This window comes from Lycorma delicatula, chromosome 3, assembly GCF_047948215.1.
Source record: "Lycorma delicatula isolate Av1 chromosome 3, ASM4794821v1, whole genome shotgun sequence".
Taxonomy (NCBI): domain Eukaryota; kingdom Metazoa; phylum Arthropoda; class Insecta; order Hemiptera; family Fulgoridae; genus Lycorma; species Lycorma delicatula.
In genome coordinates this window covers 99,936,352-99,960,452 of record NC_134457.1, presented here as the reverse complement: position 1 = coordinate 99,960,452, position 24,101 = coordinate 99,936,352, and the positions used below count along the sequence as shown (strand labels likewise).

General features: G+C 30.1%; 1 protein-coding gene across 2 annotated transcripts in view; it reads left to right on the top strand.

Annotated features, from left to right (window-relative positions):
* Positions 1-24,101, top strand: part of LOC142321822 (targeting protein for Xklp2-like) — a 58,303-nt gene that overhangs the window by 20,423 nt on the left and 13,779 nt on the right. Inside the window, exons 1-5 of one of the 2 annotated variants that reach the window (XM_075360249.1) lie at positions 2,572-2,819; positions 6,640-6,760; positions 7,159-7,240; positions 16,451-16,540; positions 19,737-19,910. In XM_075360249.1, the coding sequence (XP_075216364.1) occupies positions 2,714-2,819; positions 6,640-6,760; positions 7,159-7,240; positions 16,451-16,540; positions 19,737-19,910 (573 nt within the window). In that variant the 5' untranslated portion in view covers positions 2,572-2,713. Of the gene's footprint in view, positions 1-2,571; positions 2,820-6,639; positions 6,761-7,158; positions 7,241-16,450; positions 16,541-19,736; positions 19,911-24,101 lie in introns of those variants that run through there. The other variant, XM_075360251.1, reaches the window with a different exon arrangement.

Here is a 24,101-nt window from a genome sequence, read left to right as displayed (position 1 = left end):
CTGAAATTATTGGTATTTCAGGAAAATATATTTTTCCTTGTACATAATGATGTGGTAAAATGATGAATTAAATTTTAACAGTGTCTGTTCATTTAATATATCAACGTAATGCATAATTTTATGTTTCATAACGTTCACCCATAACTAACATATGACTCACATCATATCTAATCATTCCACAGAACATAAACATTCACCTTCCACATATTGTGTTGCTTAGTATGTCAACATTTACGCCACTTGACAACTAAAATGAAAATTTAACTGGATAAAATATTGAGCACAATTAAAAAATATAATCCCCACTTAAGAAATTATGTTTCATAATATACAAGTAAACACTCGAACCTAACCACAAAAAACTAAAATACATCAACCAATATTCATATAAAATTACCATTCATTTTCAGGAATTGTGTAGCTAATAGAGTCAAAATAAGAAGATTCTATGATTAAAATTAACTTCAGTGGATTCACTAAACAGTACTCAGGGCAGGCAAGAGAATCATCTTCAGATAAAAAGAACATAAACATGTTTAACAAAATCATAATAAAATAAACTTTAAATGAAATAAAATCTTCTGGTGTTTTTTTAATCTATGCACAAGAAAAGAATCAAAATCAAAAAATTACCTCAAAAATATTAATATCCATAACAAGAAAATTTTACAAATAACATATTAAGGTAATTAACTCAGTCCAATGTACAATGCAATATAAAATATGAAATTTACAAACTCACTAAATTTGACTAAAACTGTACATTAAATGAATACACTCAAACATTCAGTAAATCAAATACATTCTTTTATCATATATTAACATGACTTCATAACTACTTCAAAGTGGGTTTCATTAACAACACAGTTGCATGCAGCACTCTGATATACCCATGACATGGGTCACTTGAGAGTGAAACAAAGATTCCACCACCAATTTTGTAAACTACCAAATCAATTAAAAATTTTTCCTATCATTTTATTAAAAACAATTAAAATTTTGTTTTACAAAAACAATATTACTCTCTCATTGAATTTCTAAATAATACTAATTAAAGACTTAGAAAATCCTGAACTTTCTGCATCTAAGTAACATATAACTTTCTAACATATATGTGCTCAAATATTCTCTTTAACTGTTTCTAAATTGTGATTAATCTTGCAGTTATTTTTTTTATGTTTAGTAACTTCACATTATCGTAATTAATACGGACTTTAATCACATCTACTATTTATTTTATAATTGTTATTTTGTAATGCTGCTCTGACCAAGGTTTTAAAATGGTTTTCCCTGATCCATCCAAACAAATGTGGCAGTTCCTTTTTTAAACATGGAGTAGCATATATACCCATTATACTGCACAAGATAATTATACTAAAATACAACAAAAAAATAACACAAAGAGTAATAATAGTTTATATCTAAAATACAATTACACAAATAAAATAATAGAAAAAATTATTAACATATATGATAAAAATAAATATAAACAAGCAAATAAACCAAATAATCACATTATAAAATATTAAAAAAATAATAATGATAATAGACAGGAATTAAGAGGAGTACACTAAATTAAGTGCAAAAAACGTAATAATATTTATGTTAATAAAAGTAATAGATCATTTAAAAAAAGATTTACAGAATATTAAACAGCAAACAAAAACAAAAGATTTGATTTGGACACTATATGACTGACTTCCTTGTATTCCTATTAAATTACATATACACATTTTTAAAAGTACATAAAATTTTATTTCACTAATAACATCTGATTTCTTTTTCATATTTTTATTATTGAATAATTATTTATTTTAAAACTTTTTTTTTAAATCACTGGTTAATAATTATTAATAAATCAGTTTATTTTAATTAAAAAAAGTAGATTTAGTCTGATTCGAACCGATGTGATTAGGTTTACCCTTGTAAGATCCAAATATTTCATTAATTAAACTTTTATATGGCTATAACTGGAACCAATGTAAATAAGTACCATTTATGATATAACGTCGAAAAGCTCTTATTGAGGAATTATTTATTATTGCAGCTAAGACAAATTTCAAAATCCAATTTTTTTTTTATTTTGAGCTTTTTTGGACACTATTGGTTCGGTCGATTGCAATCAAAAGGGAAGGTGCACAACTAGATGTTCCAACAGTCCTAAATTCAAAATTTGAACATCCTACGGCTAATCGTTTTTGAGTTATGCGAGATAAATTCATACGTACCAACAGACGTCACGCCGAAACTAGTCAAAATGGATTCAGAGATGGTGAAAATTGACATTTCCGTTGAAATTTGAAAACCGACATTTTTCTTAATCACAATACTTCCTTTACTTCGTACAAGGAAGTAAAAATTTGAAAGAATATTATGAAAGTAAGATTAAAAAAATGAAATTGTGAGATGACAATCATTTGCAGTAACTAGAAAAAAAAAACTCTGTAATAATGTTAATAACACTACCTTAATATTTTAAGATTCAATAACATTTTTTTTTATTCAGGTAGTTGGGATTCATTTATTTACAATAATTTTATTTTAGTAGTTGGTACGAGAATTATTTTGAAATGTTATTGTTCCGTTATTCGTTACGTTTGGAAAGAATTCGAGCTAGTGGTTAATGTGGAAGTTGAATTTTACTGTTCATTGAACAGTTTATTGTAGATATCATTGTTTGACTAAGATTATAATTGACTTGACTGTAACGAAAATGACTACTCCTTCATCAGATATTTCTGTTTATGAATTTAATGCACCTCAGTTTCTTAATTTTACCACTCCTAATCTTGACGATGATGGAGCAGATAAATTTTTTGGTGAGCTTTGTGTAATAGTCTATTCTAATGTAGTTATATTTTAAAAATCTATTTCTGAATATAGCCTTAGAGATTTGCTTTCAAAAATATCTTTTTTTAACAGTTGTGCAGCTCCAACGTTGTGGTGAATTTCGTAAAAAATTGTTTTATTTCGTGTAATGTCGTAGGTTATTTCTTGTCAGAACATGCCACTTCTTGAAAATAGTACACACAATTTAGTGTCCTGTTAACAAAAAAGAAATGTACGTTTCATTTTTACCTAATTTATCACATAATGGCGCAAATGAAGTACGTTGTATTAGATTCAATAAAACTCTTTAATAGAGAGGGGACAATTTCGTCCCCTCTTGTCACAGGGGACCTTTTGTGAAATATGATTCTCTTCGATTTTATTTTGTGCCTGAACATGCCTTGTTATTATAATATATATATAGTACCTCGCCTGTAGCTGCTCTTGGATCTCCAAGAAACGCTGTGAAATGTCAAACTGCAGGTGATGTCTGAAATGCAATTACATTTCAAGACAAAAATAATGTATATACAGATAAAAAACAAAATGTTCAAAATTTAATAATAGTGTTTTATTAAAAAAGTAATAATTTAATGATATTAAATTTGTTTTGTTAAATAGTAATTTCAACAGATTCTGTTTTTTAGAATATGCTTTTGAAAAGCTTATCTAGAAAAAACAATGAACTATTCTGGCATTTCACCACATTATTGTTTGTTATGACTTAGTCATTTTTTATGTACTTTAAGAATAGATAAATTGTTAATTTTAGTGTGTTAGTGATTTTACTGTGTATTTGGATTAACATTACATGAACAGGACAAAAATTGAAGCCAGAAACTCAACTTTAACAGAAAAATACTCACAGTATGAATCAGCTTTCCTCAGTCACCATGCAGATCACAAATAATAATATAATTTTAACTAGAGTCTTAATTGTTTGTGTATATATACATTTTTTTATCCTTAAACTGATCTGATTTGTCGTAATCGTAAATCATTCAATAACACCCAATATAGTAAGCGTACAATAAACCATTATATATAAAAAGCTGTTCTAAATTTATCGATTGTAGAAGTTTTTTTTTATAAATTAAAGTAGAAGTAATTATAATGTGTATGCCTATAATTAATTTATTCTTATTATTATTAATTGGAAAAATTTGTTTAATGTTTACAAATAGCATTCGTAAATGCCTTTTTTTATACATACTTAGCTTATATAAGCACAGATATTAACACTTAAAAAAATACAATATTGATATTCCAATGTGATAAGTACAGTTAAAATCTAATGAATTCTGACTTTGCTTAAATTTTAAACACATAATGTAAGCTCCAACTACAATGCTTCAACAGTATCAAATTTTGTTTAAGGCTATCATTAATATTTAGGTACTTATTGATTATAAGGGGCCCCCTCTGAAATCCAATTGTTTTTGTGTACCTGTTTTAGTAAATTTGCATAATTTATCTATTAGTTTATTATTTATAATGACTACTGGCCACCTAAATAAGTAAAATACATATAATTTGGGTATTTAACATTAATTAGATGAGGTAAGAGACCGTAGGTTATGTTGATATACGTATGCAATTCGTCATTACACAGAATCAACATAACCTACACTTGCCAACCTCGTCTGATTTAAAAATTATATACAGTAAGTTATACATATATAACTAAAAGATAAATGATGCAGATCTACTAGAACAAGTAAAATACAAAAAACAATTGGATTTCATTAGGGGTCCTGTGTAACCAATAAGTACCAATATTTAAAAATATTTTGATAAGATTTATAAACTTCCTTAGACAAAATTAGTGACAATTTTGTAAACTAGTTGAGCATATCAGTCATCAAAAGATAAAAATATACTGGCAGCTGGCATACTCATACACATAGGCAACATAAGACTGTTATTCATTCATCAAATTTATTTAATTATTAATGTGCAAGTTTCCAGTACTTTACAAATACCGTAGATTTCTTAATTTCCTTGATCTCATCATATCCGAAATTGTCAAGCATACTTTTAAAGTAGATGGAATACCCACTATAATAGGTTCACATATCCACAATACATAACTTTTCTACACAGCATATCATTCAGGCCTTTCACCTATATTGCACTGCATTATATTTGCAAGTTTTGACAGGCATGTGGCCACCAGCCACACTGAAGAGTTAGACACAATAAAATACCAAGCACTGGTTAATGATTACCTATCCACAATTGTAGACAAAACTACATTATCCATAATATACCGAACAAAAGGATAGAAATTACAAATGGCTAACATGTTTCAATCAGTATTCATACAAAACATTCAACATTTTGAAAGTGTTCCTTTTAAAATCACAAACAAAACAAAGCAGGGAAAATCATAAACTAATAAAACACAATCGCAGCAATCCAGGAGTATATAAATTAAACTCACATGAATGCATTAAATTGTACATTGTACAGACTTAATGGTACATTGACTCATAAATTCATGCAACAACAGAATTAATCTTTGCAAATCTCTGAACAGAAACTGAATACACATTTAATGAGACTGACCGCAATATATTACAAGAATACTCACAACCCAAATATATTAAATTAAATACTATGTAATTGCTTACCAAAGGTATTTATTTCTCAAACTGGATTGGAGTATTGAATATAATGAATTGTTTATTTGAGAAAGTTGGGATTAATCTAATGTTGTACCTTATATATCTGAGGCCTTTTCATGATAAACTTGTTAGAGTTGCTTTCTCCAAGAGTAATGATGTTAATCATTTAGCCCTTCTCTGTGGTAAACAGTGTAGGTTTTACTTACAGGTCAGAATATCTATCACTTGTTTTCAGAAGTTTTTTTCATGCTAAAAGCAACATTATATTTAACTGAATAAGGAGGGAAGCAATGATCCATTTTACTGCTGATGTAAGTTGCCAGACTTAAGTCTAGTCAGCCTGGCATATCTTGCTCAATATTCTTAGGAATGGCTATGCTATTTTGATTATTGTCTGGTGTCTCATTGGGTTGCCTACAACTGTTATGTGGCATGACATTAACATTATATGGCATAGCATCGTATTGGCAACTCTATTTTTTCAGTTTGTTTTTCAGAAGTAGTTCTAAAAGCTTATTTTGAAAGAATAATTCCTTATGTTTTAATGAATTATATTAATTTTTTAATATATTTGTTTAATGAAAAAAATGAATAGAAGTGAAGCAGATAGATTGTATGTACCTTAATATAAAATTGTATCCATGATAATTCATTTTTCCTCATCTCACTTTTTTACGTCACTGGGGTAAGCACATTAGTTATCCCATATGTTACATTGTCCAAAAGCAAAAATATGTTTTCATTCTATACAACTGTAATCAGAAACTATGCAACATAACTAATTATTTTAACATTACTGTAGGTATATGTTGTTCCATATTAACATATATCTACTTATCTACTTATATATCTACAATTTCCTTTAGTTCCCAATATTAAAAGGAATGGATGAAGGTTTCCTTTGAATGAATATCTGATGCAGTTGAATTTTGTAATAGTATAGCAGTTTGTCATTTGAAATATTTCAAAAAAAAAAACTTTGTGCAATTAAGAGTTTTCTGTTTCACGATTGACTTATAATATCATTAATTTTGACCAAAAAAATGGATATAATTAGAAAAGGTGTGTTGGTTGTATTATTACTATCAAATACTATTTGATACTTATGTCTGTGCAGTATTTATAATGTTACATCACAATTTGTCATTTATTTTGTTCTTTCATTGTGCTTATGATTTTTCAGACACTGCTATCGAAATACAACAAGAGCCTGATAGAAAAAACGAAATAAAAAATAACGTAGATAGTGCTGGTATGGTTAATTCTATATCATCGACCACAAATACATTTGATGGTAACAAAAGGTTAAGGATATTTTGAATATTTTAGCTTAGTATGAAAGTATGTGTAATTTTAAAAATAAATTTCACAATATTTTAGTATATTGGTCACCTCAATAGTGGATAGTGTCAGTGCTAGTTGTTTGTCTATCAATGTTGTTAAAAAATAAGCTATTATAATTACAAACAACTTCTTCAATTCAAAACAAACTGACATCACTATGGTACACAAGAGTTTTAAAGAATATTTATCCACATAAAATTAAAATTTGACAGATTTTTAATAAATGTAATTTAAGTTTTAAAAATTAATGAATATAGCAATCAAGAAAAAATATTAATGTTACTCATTTGTTGAATTTTTAAAAAAAATTTTTCACATATTCTGTTGTGGTAACTTACAATTGGAATTTTTGTTTCAGACCTAATAATGACAGTGAGAATAAGAATAATTTAAATATTGGATCCAATTTGCTTGGTGCTGTCAGATCACCTAATAATGAGGTAAATTATTATACAGCATGTTCAAAAACTAACGCAACTTTATGGGAAAATGAGGAAGTTACAAAGTTGTTGAAAGTGGCCCCCATTATATGATTCACATAATTGAATATGACGTTGCGTGCTGTGAAACACATGTAATGCTTGTTGAGGAATTCTAGTGACACATTGTTCAGTTTGGCCTGCAATTCAGGAATGATGTGAGGATGAGTTTTGTAAGCAGTATCCTTAGGTATACCCACGAGATAAAGTCAGGAAGGTAACAAATCAGGAGAGCAAGGGGGTCACAATCCATTTGAAATCACTTGTCCATGAAAACACTGATCCAAGAAAGTTATAGTGTTGTTGACTGTATGAGTCGTAGCACTGTCCTCCTGTTGAAACCATGTGCACTGTAGTTGGTCTGCAGATAGACTGTTTACAAATTGTTGTACCATCTGTATGTAGTGCTTACTGTTCACTGTGCCATGAAAGAATGTTATGTTGATTCGCCTATGTGATATTGCACACCAAACACCCACTTTTTGTCCATGCAGAGGAAACTCGTGCAGCTGATGTGGATTTTCCATACACCAAATAAATGAATTATGTGCATTAACATATCCATCAAGGTGGAATAATGCCTTGTCAGACCAAAACCATCATCGAGTTCTTCCCCATCAGTCGTTACAGATGACATGAACCACTGACAGAAAGCTACATGTTTTCCATCTGTTGCAAGTAACAATTCACGAACAACACGAATTCTGTATGGATGCATCTTTAAACATTTATGCAATGCGGTGTGGGCTCTACCAACAGAGACCAGACTGGCTTGGTAGGTGTCGCACAGAGTTTTCTTGGGACTGACAGAATATGCAGCTTGCACAGCATCCCAACCCTGTAGGGGGAAGACAACCTCCTTGTGAAGTTACCGGTCGCCACACCACATTACCTGTCTCTTGAAACTTTTACAGCCATTTGATGGAGAACTTGTTTGGTGCGTTAACACCTTACTTTTGTGTGAAGGCATTTTGGGTCTGGGCATAACTGACACTTCCAGTGTATTGGGAAACAGTGAATATTCTCTGCTGCATTGTATAACCCATTTTTCCTTAGTTAGACTTGCAACAAAGAAGAAAACATTCTTCCATAAGGTTGTGTAACTTTTTGAACACTATATTGTGGTATTCAATTCTGTAATCTTTTATTTTAATATCAAATGCCATTTTAGATTTAAATCATAAATAATTTTAGATGTATCATAAAATAAGTAAAGAATGATGATTATTTATTTTTACAATAAAAAAATAAGCAAGCATGTGTACTTGCTTATTTTGTTTGTATTTTTATACATATATGCTTGCTTATTTTTTTATTAACCTATTTTATGTAGAGTATATGAAAGTGCTATGTTGAAAGTTAAGACCATTTGACAATTTTTTCACTGTAATCTCTCTTATAACTGAAATGGTTGGAAATGTAATTAATAAATTTTTAATACTAATCACATTCATGAAAAAAAAACCAGAGTGGCCACCACTACGTAGTAAAAATTGTTGCAAGCATTAAATCTTCTTTTATTAATATCTACAGTTATTAAGATATCAATTTGACTTTAAAACCCACCTTAATAAATAAAATTACAAGTTATAAACTAAGATTTTATATATCCTGGTTTTATTTGGTATATAAGAATTAAATTAAAACTTATGACTAATTTTTTTTTTTTTCAAATTCAGAGTTAAATATAACAAAAGCGACAAACTTTTTATTTATTAGGTGGGGTAGATAGATAAAGAAAGAAGTCCATTCATTACTTTTACTTTCCTTTATATAAATAATAGGCATCAAAAGTAAGACTGTTCTAAAATTTAAGAGTGTTCCTTCACTGACACTATTTACTATATTTGGATTGATTGAGGGAATTTATTTCAATTTTTATCAGCAATATTCTACTGATGTGTTTTTTTTTTTTTTAAATAATAGAAGAAGATTTATTTTCATAATTTTTTCAAATTGCTATAATTATATCTGTGCGTATATTTTTTCATTGTTCAGTTACTACTATACAAGTTAATTATATCATTTTTTTCTCTTATTTATACTGTTAAAAGTTTTTTTTTGTTGAAAAAATGTAATTCCTCGTTTAAAAACATCCTCATATACTTAGCAGTATTACTTCACAAAAAAGATTTACTTTTAAAAGGTGGACATATCTAAATTATATAGAGTATTAGATTTGGATAAGCATTTTATTTATTAAAGAAAGTTATCTTAACAATTAATTCATCATTATACTTGTGAAGAAACTGGTCTATCCATTAAATTTATAATTCAGCTGTTAATTAAAATTTATAGATTTCTGATAAATTTACAAGGCTTGGCTGAAAATTTTTCACATATATGTGTAGCATGGGAATAAAAAGAGATTTGGAGAGAAATAATAAATGAATAAAAGTACAATACCTTAGCTACAAATTGCAGTATTTATTTTTCAATATAATCTCCGTTTACATTGATACACTTTTCCCAACATGTAACAAGTTTTTGCATTGTCACTGAAAAATTTGGCGGTCTTTCTAGGATCCAAGTGGCCATAGCTTCCTTCACCTCAGCATCGGTGGTGTAATGATTACCTTTGAAATCCCTCATGAGATGAGGGAAGAAGTGGAAGTCTCACAGAACCAAATCTGGCAAGTATGGTGGATGCAGAATAGGCTCAAACTTCAGCTTGCGGAGAGCCATCAGAGAGGGTGCGTGGTACCATCGTGCACAGATTTTACAATAACCCAGTTGCTCAATAATATGGTCTATTCATTCTTTAGATATGCCTAAATGAATAGCAATACGTTGCTGGGTGATTCGCTGGTCACTTTGAAGCAAATCGTTTACCTCCTTTTGATGTTTCTCGTCGTCACAGAAACTGGTCCTCCACAGCAAGGTGCATTCTCAATTGTCACTTTACCAGCTTCAGATTTGCAAAATTTCAACACCCGCCTATTCACAGTACTCCAGTTTCACTACCATAAACCACTTTTAACTATGAAAAATATTTGTAGGATTCACATTTTCTGCTGTTTAAAATTTGATCGCTGCACGCTGTTTTAGTCATGTTGACATATTAACCATACTTGACTCCATTTTAACTACTATTGAAAACAAACCGGTAAACAGATCGCAACGCATTATCACAGGTTTGTAGAAGGTGATTTTAGCTATCATGTGCTGCCACACCCAATTCTATATTACCTTTTGTCTCCGTATAGCATGCTAATGTGCAAAATTTATCAGACAAGCCTCATGTCAGCAAGATTTAAAAAAGTGCATAATTTATCTTATTGCCATGCAGTTAATTTATGCATTCACCATAAGTTTAACAGTCTAAAATATATGTATAGATTGATTGTATTTGATCGAAATAATATTGCTTACACTTGTTCATTTTCACTAGTTCATAAAGTTTAAATTTTAACATAATTTCAGCAAATTGAATGATTCTTGCTCTTAGCTATGCCAGCAATCTGCCATTTTACTCTTCAAAATTTGAGTAGAAATTGGAGCATTATTTACCTCAAATTTCCAAGCACTATTCTACTTCATTTTTTCTAAGCTCCATTTCCAGGAATTTTTCTGGAAGAAAGTTCCACAGGAATATTGCTGATAAATATGATTTCATCAACTAGTCTAATATCCTGAAAGAGTTCAGAGAAGGAACACTTTTAAATTTTAGAAAAGTGCCACTTTTGATGCCTGTTATTTATATGAAGAAAAGTAAAAGTAATGGACTTTTTTTATCTATTCTACCACACATAGTAAGTAAAATATAGTTTGTATTTGTTTGCCCCTTGTTCAGTTTTCAGGAAGATTTCTGATCAGCTGGATTTTAATTCCTATTTGCTGGCCTGATTCAAAAACCACTGGACTTATCTTTTCAAAGAATCTTACAGAATTTTTTGAAGATCATACTTTTTATTAACAAAATTACTTAACTTATAAGTGTGCTGGAATTGATTATTTATTACTAAGATAATTTTTTTTTTTATTCTGATTTCATGTATTAAGAAAAATTTATTTATTTTTTTGGTGTTTGTGGGCAAAAAATGCCTGGGTGTTATTATCGCCCGGTAGCTATTAGTTAAAGGGTAAAATAACTCCGAAATAATAAACTATACAAGGCGTAAATGTAATACCAATCATATAGTAAAAATTTACTAAAACAAGCTAAGAAGGCAAAATAAAACTCAAAACTAATACCACAGACAAACTTGATAAAATATAAAAGTTAAATAATAGATTAAAGAAAGTATATAAAACTTAACTAACTCCGATGGGTTGTGCAAAAATCCCCTCCCTGAACAGTAAAATTAAATGCATAGAACCAAAAATCAAATTGAAAATAAAAGGTTAAAATTATTAAAAAAACTGTCCTTACAGAAAAACATATATGAGCATACTAAATCCATTGCAGTAACCCGGTACTATGCAAAAAGAGAAACACCCGTTCCAAAATCCTGCTATCGTCGCACAAGACATCACGGATGTTTCCGGGTATATTAAACTGACGACGCAATGCCGCATAACATATGCAGTCCACGAGAATGTGGTGCACAGTCATGCGGCAGTTGCATCGTGTGCACAGGGGTGGGTCTTCCCCTGATATTAGGTATTCGTGTCTGATCCTCGTATGTCCCAACTGTAACCGGCAGAGGACCACTTCCTCACGACGAGAGTTCCTGCAAGAGGGGCCCCATGGAAACACTGAATCCTTAATCCGTCTGAGTTTATTATCGACAGTAGCCGTCCAGTCACTTATCCACCTTGCCCGCAGTGATTGTTTTATATGATTGATAAAATCAATGGTACTAACTCGGGTGGTGAAAGGAGGCTGAACACATGCTTCTTTGGCAGCAGAATCTGCTCTTTCGTTACCTAGAATTCCAACGTGGCTAAGGATCCAGCAAAAACCTACCTCCCTGTTGCATTTTTTTAACTCAGCGATTTTATCATAAATGTCAATGACGACAGAATGTTTGGAATAAAGGTTTTCCAACACCTGGAGAGCACTGTACGAGTCACTGCAAATAAGAATGCTCCTATATTTAGGGCCAACGATACTTACAGCCCTATTCACAACGAGTAGTTCCGCGGTGAACACACTCGTAACACTGGGTAGGCCAAACATATAGGACTGTTCATTGATAACAAAAGCACAACCAATGTTACCGCCATGCTTCGACCCATCAGTATATATCACTATGCCTGGGTTCGACTTGGCGAGGAGAAACTGAAACATCTGCCGGAAAACAATAGGTGGCGTGGAACGCTTATCGTACGTTATAACATCAAACGTAATATTTACATGGTTTATTCTCCACGGGGGGTTCGAGCATGGACATGATGGAAAGAACGAGGGAGAGTCAACACTCATACGCTGCAGCAGACGTCGTGTATGGACACCCACAGGCGCAGTACAACGTGTTCGGTCCTCATACTCCCTCAAATTAGGATTCTTAAGAACTGGGTCAAAAGCTGGGTGATTCAGCTGTCCGCTGAGACGAGCAAAATAAGACAACAAAAGCTGGTCCCGTCTATCCCAAAGTGATGGCTCGCCACTGTCTACAAGTAAGCTTGCGATAGGGCTTGATCTAAACGAAAAATCTATGTTGATATGTATAGCTTTAAATAATTTTTTTTTTCATTAATAATAGTCCAATAAAAAAAAAAAACTATAAAAGTAAAATATCTAAATCTCTGAAGTATCTATACTAAAAGCTAATTTAGTAATCTGTTACTTAAAATGAGTTTTAATTCCTGTATATATTCTAAAAATAATAATGTATACTTTTAAGTAAAAATTCAATTTTGTACTTTTTGTCAAAGTCAGGTAATATTATCAGAATTTTATTATGATCACTTATTTGCTGAATGAGTAATTTATATGCAACTTTTGGAAAGCCCTATAAAAAATTGTTCGCATTTTAAAGTGAAATATCTTATCTATTAAGATATACATAATACATGCTGCAACATGTACAAATATAGATGTCCCAATAATTACCCAACTTTTCTTCTGTCATGATAGATTGTTCCCTGGACTGGAGTACATCTTTAACAAATCTTATTTCTCAACATATTGATCAAATTTCCCACAGAATTGTGATGTAGAATATTGATGTCTTGAAGCATTTTCTACATGTATTGTATATGCTCAACACTACAATGAAGCACAAGTGTTAAAATCATTATCACATAATCATTCATTATACATTTTTCAGTTTGTGCACTCACTATTATCATCCTCCTTTAAAATTTTTTCTGTTTTAGATGAAAACTAGGGAAGGGGATGTTTTCAACTGAGTTCATCCAAATCTATTGAATTGCTTTTAAAAATCTGCTGCTTGATGAACTTATTTGTTTAGAAGCTACAGTCTTATGTATACATTTAATTGACAGAATAACTGAAAATAACTAATTAGAATACAATTACTAAAATCTATTGCAAAAGATTTAAACTAATTTTTAATCAGTAATTGAAAAATATGATTAATTACTGAAACATACTGGAGTAGCATAAATGGTTAGCTTTTACCTTTCCGTGCATAACATTTACCTTTCCTTACTGGAGGTAAAATATTCAAGACCTGACTGGACCAGTTGTATTTAAAACTTAACATCTTGATACTGTCTCATAGATTTTACTCTTTTGGCTTTTAACAACATTCTGGTCTATTAATCCAGGAATGTAGTAAGTTACAGGCACATTAAACAATTTAATGGTTTTATTTGAAAAGATTTAATTTTCTTAATGCTCCAATTTGATAACCTTTTCCTACCCCCAATTGTAAACTTAATTGCTGTCTCAGACTAACTACATTTAGATTTAGAAAATGTAAATCTAATGAAAGATTGTTAGGCATTTCTATCAACGATGATAACATTCTCAAGTCTATTCATTGTATTAATAAGACTTGGTAGTTCAAATTATGTCCACTAACTTCTCCCACTGGGGCACAAACTTATAAACTTCTAAGGAAAATCTTTTGTCAGTTCTATTTAGTGTTTTTAGTTCTATTAATGCATTATTTTCCATTCTTTCTACAAGTCTCTTCACTCTTAAATTGACCACATCATATGAGTGCCTGTCTCCATAATAATGATAAATAATCCATAAAAAAAATAATTATCTAACTGATTAAGCTCTGAAATTCTGGAATTAAAATTCTTTCCTGCAATTAGATAGTCCAAGGAGGGTCTCCTTTCAACTCCTACAGCTTATCTCTCCTGTAGTTCTATATAATTGTGTTTTTCCTGGTTTCCTTGAAGTATTATATATTTCAAGTTGGACACCATAATAGTAGGTTGGTTCAACGTATGGTATTTCCTTTTCTCCATTTGGTTATTTAATCATTTTGCAATACTAAGTTAATTTGTCAATATTCAAAAGATTTAAATTAACTATATCATTTGTATCCCAGAATATAACACTAAAGTTAGAGGAAGAAATGTAAAATCATATTGAGAACCACCAAAAACAAAAACAATTCATTTGGATAATTTGTTACACTCTCTTTAAAAAGTTTCTGTGAGCTACTATGTCCTTGGGCATAAAAAAATCCAAAGTTCGTTCAACTGGTATTCCTTTTCTCCATTTGGTTATTTGAATATCTGGTGATATTTCTAGTGGGACATTTCTTGAATCACTTAGTCATTTTATTAAAGTTCCTGTAATAAATGAATTTCATTCATTTTCTATTTTAATTTTACTTTTTTTCTTGTTCAATAAAATATTTTCAAAACATAGATTGAGGCTTCTTTCACTCATTAAAATCATGATTTATAAAAATTTGGTTGCCTTTTAGTTTCGCTCCATTCCTTAAAATTTCATATTTATAATGCCTGATGCTAGCAATAATAAGATAGGTCAGTGTTTTTGTCTGTTTGCTTAACTTAGTCTGAATATAGTATTTATGTGGCAATTTAATAACTTCTTTTTCAGCTTATCAATTCTTCAATACCATTTATTATAAGATTATTATTTCCGTAGAATTACAGGACCAGTATTTCCTGTTTCTGCAACTGATTATGTAACTTTTTATTTTATTTTCCTAATTGCAGTTTCATTCTTACTAGTAGTAAATACAGCCTAATTTAATTTACTGCATAATTATTTCTCTAGCTTCATTAAAAAAAAAAATCAAATTAATTTGAAAATACCTTCAATTCTTCAGTAGAATCTATAACATTAATTGCCCACCTTGATGTAAAATTGAATTTCTTTTTAAAAATTTGGTGGTTTATAAAATAAAAAATGGATAAATAAAAGTAATTTTTTTCATTTTATAAAAAAAAATTGTGAATATTAATGTTTTTTTCTTTAAAATAAGTAACAACTTGGTTATTTAAAGTTTTATATTCATTAAATGATAAATCATTTTTCAAAATACATATTAGTTATAAAGGATTTATATTCCAATAGATACACTTAATTAAAATTTTAATTATAAATATAAATTAAAACATTTCGTTTAGTGATATTTTGTACTAAAAGATAATAATATAAAATAAAATTTATTTTTGATAACAGTTATCAAATTTGTGAGACAATTAATCTCCTTCTACTTATGGATGTCTTCTTTATTTTTTTTCTCTTGAATTACAAGAAAACAAAATTAAACATTTTTACCTTCTTCACCATTTACATCAGTAAAATCCGAACTCAGTATCAAAATTTATTGAAAAAATACTACTTTTAATTGACATTAGCCTTCAATAAAAGAGCACAAATAAACATCACCTCTCAATAAATTATCTATTTAAACTCTCCCTGCATCAACAATGCTGACTAGTTATCTGGACACTTCTGATATATTATACAAATCAATTATCACAACTTTATTATTTTTACCAAAATAAGTGTTCATTAAAATGGCACAAAGAGCAGTTAATGTTAAATTCTATAAAAAAAACTCAAGATTTTATTTTGTGGTTTAGGACTTGTCCAAATGTTGGTACTTATATATCTGTTGCTGCAGTTCTCAACTTTTAGGTTTTTCATTGCAGATATTTTGATGAAACTTTTGTAGTAATAAGTTTTATTTATATGATAATTATTTGTTGTATTTAAACTCAGTAAAACAAAATAAATAAAATATAATTTGCTAAAAGTGAAAGGTCTTACTGGAAAAGAGAAAGTAAAGTATCTTGTAACTAAAAACAACTTATTTATTTCAGTATCAGGATGTGGCACGAGAATTACTAGTAGAAGTAGAAAAATCTGTTAAGGCCAAAGCAAAGAAGAGAGTGTATGCTCCTGTCATTGAGGTGATAAGTATTTCATTTCTGAATCATTCTACTAATTTTACTTCCAAAATTATGGATACTAGACTTGAACTAGGATGTTGGTTGAATTTGTAATTAAAAAAAAAAAGAAAGAGAACACTGATATTTCTAATTTTATTATAGTGCATGTTTTTTAATTGTTCTGTATGGAAATAATAAGCAAAGCCCAAGTAAGTGTTAATGAGAAAATAGAGATTTCCTTTAAAAAAAAAAACAACTTTTTTCACGTTTATTTTTTGTTTGTTTTTTCTTTGTTTCTTCATATGGGAAAACGTAAAATATGTTTTATCTTGTATTTTATTTTTGCAGAAGTATTTATGTTATTTATCATTGTTAATGGACACTCAATTTCTTAGAGAAATAATATACTAGTGAAACTAATAAGATAGTTCATTTACATTTTAAAATATAAAATTTTAGCTTTTGTTACTTCTAAATGGAAGAAACTTTTTGAGTGGTGCATGGCCATTATTGCATGACACCATTTGCAACAAAAGTGATTCCTTTGCTGCTCTTTCACTGGACCATAAAGATGAGACATGGACAGTCCAAGAAAGGATATTATAATGAGTGGTCAAGGAGCTCAAACCAAGATCTTGAAGGCAAATCTTGAGTTCAAATATTGTCGTGAAATAAATCATACTTTTAGAAAGTTACTAAGCTTTTTGGATTCATACATTACTGGAGGTCTTTTGCCTTCATTAATCACACTAGCGATAATAGCTTTCTATACTGTTTGTTTCATCTTTAGGGGGAAATTAATAAAAACTGGTCCTTCCATATTGCAGAAGAGCATCATCATTATCAACTTTCCTGTAGACCTATGAATTTTGAATGTTTTGCTGTAGGGGAAAATATATTTTCCTACTGAACTTTATCCTAAAATATTCTTGGGTTCAAAGTTATGGACACATGTCTTAGCAACAATTATTTTCCATTTCAGAAATGAGTCTTCGTCATTTTCATTATGTTTCAAAAGCTTCTAGGAAATTTTCAAATGATTCCCTCTGTGAATGTTTGTCAGCAGTTGACATGGAACCCAGCTACAGAGACTTAAGAAACCTTTAAAGAATCGTAGATGATTGAAATGTTGAGCCATGACATATTTGCAACTTCAGTATAATTTGATAATGATTTTAAACTCTGTGACCAGCATTTAACTGTTGTATTTGATGGAGAAGAGTCTTCCAATGTCATATCAAGGTTTTCTTTAATTTCCTTTCAGAAAAAAGTATTTAATCACTGTGCAAATTTCTAATTTTCCATTTCCAAAAAAAAACAAACAAAAAAAAACACCCTAATTCTCAATTTTGACAACGTAAATATGAGGCTTGGCTGATAAATTTTGCACACTAGTGTTCTACATGGAGACAAAAGATACTATCGAGTTGGGCGTGACAGCATGTGATAGCTAAAATTCCCGTCTACAAACCTGCGATAATGATTTGAAATCCGTTTACCGGTTTATTTTCAGTAGCAAAGTTTAATACAGTCAATATATCAACAGTTAAAACAGCACGAGTGATCAAATTTTTAACAGCAGAAAATGTAAATCCTACGATTATTTTTCATCATTTAAAAGTGGTTTATGGTAGTTAAACTGTTGACAGAAGTACTGTGAATAGGTGTGCCTTGAAATTTTGCGAATGTGAAGCTGGTGAAGCAACAACTGAGGACGGCACCTTGCAGCAGACAACCAGTTTCTGTGATTGAAACATCAGAAACGTCTGAAGAAGGTGGAAAATTTGCTTCAAAGTGATTGGCAAATCACCCAGCAACACATCACTATTCAGTTAGGCATATCTAAAGAATGAGTAGGCCATATTATCTAGCAATTGGGTTATTGTATAACATGTGCACAATGGATACTGCGTAAACTGATGGAAAAATGCAAGCAGCATCGTGTCGAATGCTGCGAAGAACCTTTACAGCGCTATCATGCCAAAGGAAATGACTTTTTTTTTCAATATTGTGATCGAGGATGAGAGTTGGGTACATCATTACAATCCAGAAGAAAAAAGGCAAAGTATGGAATGCAAACATTATAAATCACCAAAACCCAAAAAATTCAAACCTCACTCCTTGGGAAATCACTTTTGATGGTGTTTTGGGATGCCAAACATGTTTATGTGGCTGAGTATCTGGAACATGGGATGGCTGTGAACTCTGAATGGTACATTGAGATGTTAAAACACCTCAGATGATGAGTATGTTGCATTCAAAAGACCACCATGCCATAATCTTGCTACATGACAATGCGCGGCCTCGCACATCGTACACCACTACAGATGCTCTCTGCAAGCTGAAGTTTGAGCCTGTTCTGTATCCACCATACTCACTGGATTTGGCTCTGTGACTTTCACTTCTTCCCTCATCACAAGAGGGATCTGAAAGGAAATCATTACACCACTGACGATGAGGTGAAGGAAGCTGTGGCCACTTGGAACCCAAGAAATACGGCCAGAATTTTTCAGTGATAGAATGTAAATCCTTGTCACATACAAAGTGTACCAGTGTAAACAAGGATTATATTGAAAATTAAATACTGCATTTTGTAGCTAAGGTATTGTATTTTTATTCATTTATTATTTCAATCCCATATTATGCATATATGTGCAAAATTTATCAGCCAATCCTCGTATTATGCAATGATGAAGCAACTTAACATTCTTTTAGTAAGCTACTAAAGAATGGAATCATCCAATGCTGTTACTAATGCCATCTCTACTTGGTACCTGGAACTTTTCAACACCCTTGTAAATAAAAAAATTAATGTAGTGGCAAAAACTGGAATTCTGTGATTACTTTACGTATAAAAATATATTACCTAAAATTGAAAATCATTGTTTAGGTAGAAAAATAAATTGAATGATACCTGTCTTTTTGGTGCTGGAAATTAAGAGAAATTAATTTCAGTAATTAAGACATAACCACTGGAACTTTGAACAAAATCACCTAGAGGGTTAGATAATAGTTAACTAGAACTAAATTGTCGAATTTACTTTATATATTATTCCTTACCTTTATTTGTATAATTTTCCAATTCATTCAATTGATTTTAATTAAATTACCTAAATATTCTTATTTAATAACTTGTTTATTATTTATCATTTTTACTGTAGTTAGAAAGCTTTTTTATTTGTTTTTTTAATTTAATTTATTTAAATAATTTTTTTAGTTCTCAGATAATGATAATGATCAGAATTCATATAAAATTGTTGCTGTGGAAGTGCCTCATGGAGGAGTACGAATTGCTGAAAAAGCAGCCAAACGGTGCACTAAAGTTGAACCATTTAGTTTTGAAGAGCGTGATAAACGTTTACAGAAGGAAAAGGAGGAAAAAATTCAAAAGGTTATTATTTTTGCTTTATTTTCTGCAATATTACCTTTATATCTGAAAATTGTGTGTATCTAGCCTATAAATGAAATTAATATAATTTAAACTATGCTTAAGTATACATAACTACTACCAAAAAAAAAAAGAAGATAATTATATATAAAGCATGGAAAGTTTTTAAAGTTGAAAATTATCTCTTATCTGTTTAATTGGAGTTGCAAAATATGTAGTAATTTAGTGACTAAGTCAGATTAGTTATCATGAAGCAATAAGTAGTTGTTTCTCTTATTCAGACCAATACACTTTACCTGTTTGTGTTTACCCATTTTGACTGTATTTGTTTTGAATATCTTAATTTTTCTATCATTCACAATGAGTTTTTCACTAACATAGTACTTCATTCCTATTTCACTATTATATTTATTTTTAAATAAATAGATCTCTTGGTTAGAAGTGTGGTCTAACACCAGTCGTTTCTCATTGTCCCTGAAGAAAACTGTACATTTTTCCTTCTCTCACTTGAGATGTTTACAATCCCTCTCTGTTGCTGAAAGGCAAATAAATTGAAGTTGCCACTGACTGAGTATTTTTAGGTATTTGTTTCATTGAGCAGCTGACCTTATTAAACACCTAAAGGAACTGTGTTTGAGATGTCTTAAAACATTAGATATGCTGCAGTTGCTAACCAACAAACAGTGGGAGGGACAGGATTTGTATGCTTTAATTTAATCCCGATAAGACTACGATAGTGTAGTATACTGTTCCGCCCAATCTATAGTATTATAGGTTGTGGATACTGTTTATAACGCATCTCTTTTCTTGCTACAGACAATTCTGTTTGAGTCTGGTCGTCAGCCTTCATGTTGACCCCAGTGAAACATCTATTTGGAATGGACGAGACCAGTTGATGTCCTATGTAGGACATTTGTTGCATCAGAGCCCAGCCAGACCATCCAACTTCGAACTTCTTTTTTCTAATCCCCATGTTCATTGGTATGAAGACTCCTTGGTCACCTCCTCCACTTGGTGTAAGAGCTGTCCACCTCTTTTCTTCATTGAATATTGAACTCCCTTCATTCTTCTCACTTAATGTATGATCCCCCTTGGAAACTAAATCTTATAAACATTGTCTAGACTTTGATTTTGTATGATAAATTACAAACAAACCCTGTTATTCTTTGTCAAGAATTCAATCAAATCCTGTCTGATTTAAAGGTTTATGAACTGTTTATATAAATGGCTCTAAATATAATAATTTAGTCATTGTGCTTTTGTTGTGGATGAATGGACTTAACTCTTCAGACTCCTCTCTATTACAAGTGTCTTTGCTGCTGAGATTTATGCTATTAACAAAGCACTGAACATCATGAATCCTAGATACCATCATATTCTTATCTGTAATGATTTGTTCAGTTCATGAATTCAAGACATCCCCTTGTTTTAGAAATTTACAAAGCCAGTCATAATACATGTGTCTGCTTCTGCTGGATTTCAAGCCACATTAGGATCACAGAATGATCATGCTGACTTCACTTAGGAAGCACGTTCTCTACCTGAATTCATTACTCATATTCTTGGCTCTGATTTTTCCTAATTTTATAAAATGACTGAGAATGGAATGGCAGAATGAGTGAAATATGATGGTAGATAACAAGCCATGATTTGTAAACAACACAGCACAATCTTGGTTTTTGTATAGTAGAGCAAAGAAGAGAGTCGTTTGGGAATAAGTAATACCAACCTCACAGTCAGAGAATGTCTAAGTCAACCTCAGTGAGATTGACTCACAGACGTCTATGTTGTAAAATGATCTCCTGTGTGCCCTCAATGTAACTGCTGTCCAATTGTTCACCATATTCTTGTCGTGGACTGTATATGTTATGTGACCTTACATCACAGGTTTAAAATGTCTACCACAATATGACATTCTGGATGACAATCGTTAAAGTAATTGAGTTTGTTGCTTAGGAATATATCGTCAGTATTAATACTTTTATTTCTATTTCTCTTTTTATCATTTATATATTATGTTGTTTTTCTTTTATTTCCTACTGTTTTATGTAGTGTATGTACTTAGCTGTTTTTTAGTGAGTTTTTAATTTTATTATTGTCAGAAGGAACCCTTTACACACTCTTGGACTTCACTGAAGTCTATGTTTATTTAAATTTATATATTCTCTGTTTGCTATTATCTTTTAAATGTGATATTACTTTTATTTATTTTTTTTTTTTTTAATGTTAGCTGTGTTATTGTAATTTTTTATTTTTAACGTAATTTTATGACATTTTTGTTTTTGTTCTGGGTGATGGTAATAGAAAAATGGGTTTTTGCCTAAAAAAAACTTCCTCAGATAAACAGAATCTTTTTAAATTTATTTTACTACACTCATCATCAGCTATAAACATAACATGATATTAAATTAATAAATAAAACTAACATTAAATACAAACAGTATTGTTTGTTTAAAACCAAGTTATAGTAGGGATAATTTATATACTGAGAAAGTATATTGCATAATTTTGGTAACGGTGGATGAGCTTACTGCTGCTGCTATCACATTTCTGAAGTTATAAGTATATTTATGTATAAGTGTGGCAATAATCTCTAAACTCTACAACTGTGACATATTTTTCTTTAATTCCCCAAATGAAATCTGATTAAATGCTGGAATTCATAGTATTTATTATTCTTAATTGGTATATTTAAAATTTTGTATTTATTAATAAATTTTTAACAAAAAAGTGTTAGACCAAGTGAAATTTTATAAAGTTTGATCATGAGACTTAATCAAAAACACAAATGGCATATATCATTCTATGGTGATCATAACATTATTTTAAATTTGTCTTATTCACGTCAACAAAAAAAGCATTACAACCAAAAAAATTCATTAAGTATAGGATCTTATTAAAAGTAACTGACATTGTACAAAATTGCAAAAACCAAAAAAAAATTGCAAAACATTTTAATCTATTCAAAATTAATTACAATTTCAAAAAGTTTCTGCACAAACAGTTTCCCACATTTTGAGTTCTGATCAGAAGGCTGAACAAGCTGAAATTTATAAGATTTGATTCTGTATGAAACAGAAGAAGGAACATTTTTAAATTGTATTCTTACCTGCAGTAAAAAATAGATGTACCATTACATCCTTGAAATGAAGTAATTGAGTATGGAATGGCATTCATAAAATGAAACTGCTCCAGTAAAAGTAAAAACAAAAACAACTTTTTTCTAATGACAATTAGGTGGAAGAGTCTGTGTGCAACTATCTTTGGACACTTTATAAAATTGGAATATTTTTATAAAAAAAGAATCTGAAAATTACCAGTCCGCTGGAAATGGTGCGTAGATATCAATTTAAACTTTGTAGAAAAATTATGTAAGAGTACATTGTAATTAATATAGTTTTTCAAATACTTCACTTTACATTTTTCTGACCTCATATAAATATGTAAAATAATTTTAAATAGGTGAAATATCAACCACTCTTAAATGTGAATATCCCAACAACAAAAGATTAATACAACTATAAAAATAATTTAAATCTATTAACTTGCTGCTTATCTGCCTCATTAAAATGTTTAAATTGTTTAGATGAAGTGTTCTTTATAGCAATAGTAAAAACACCCTGAAAGTTAAAGAAAAAAGTTACAGTTTCATTTATTAAATCTAGAAAACAATAATTAGTTAAATCAAGGAAAGAGTATAAACATAACTATATATGAGAACTCCTGAATGTAAAACATTACTCATTTTTGAATGAATGCAAAATTTCATAGAACAATTGGAATAAAATTTTAGTTAACAGCTGAATTAATTTTTTTTTAAAGTGTGGTCTAAATTCAAATTATACAGTCAACCACGTCAAATTATACAGTGTACTCTGCCATGGTACACGGAATGGGTTGGTACCTCCAGATGAAAGGCTGAGAACCATCTCAGCCTTTCATCTGGAGGTCCTGGGTTCAAATCCTAGTCAGACATGGCATTTTAATATAATACAAATTTCTATTATCATGACCAAGTGTCTTTGTAAGCTTCTGTGGATTCAACAGTCAATAAATAAATAAACATATGGACAGCCTATTAATTAAAGCCAAACTGCAAAGCGAAAAATTAATACAAGGATTAGTGTTACTATTTCACTTTAAAAAAATATCTATTGTTTAAGTAAATTTTGGCAATGCATTTGATAGTATTAT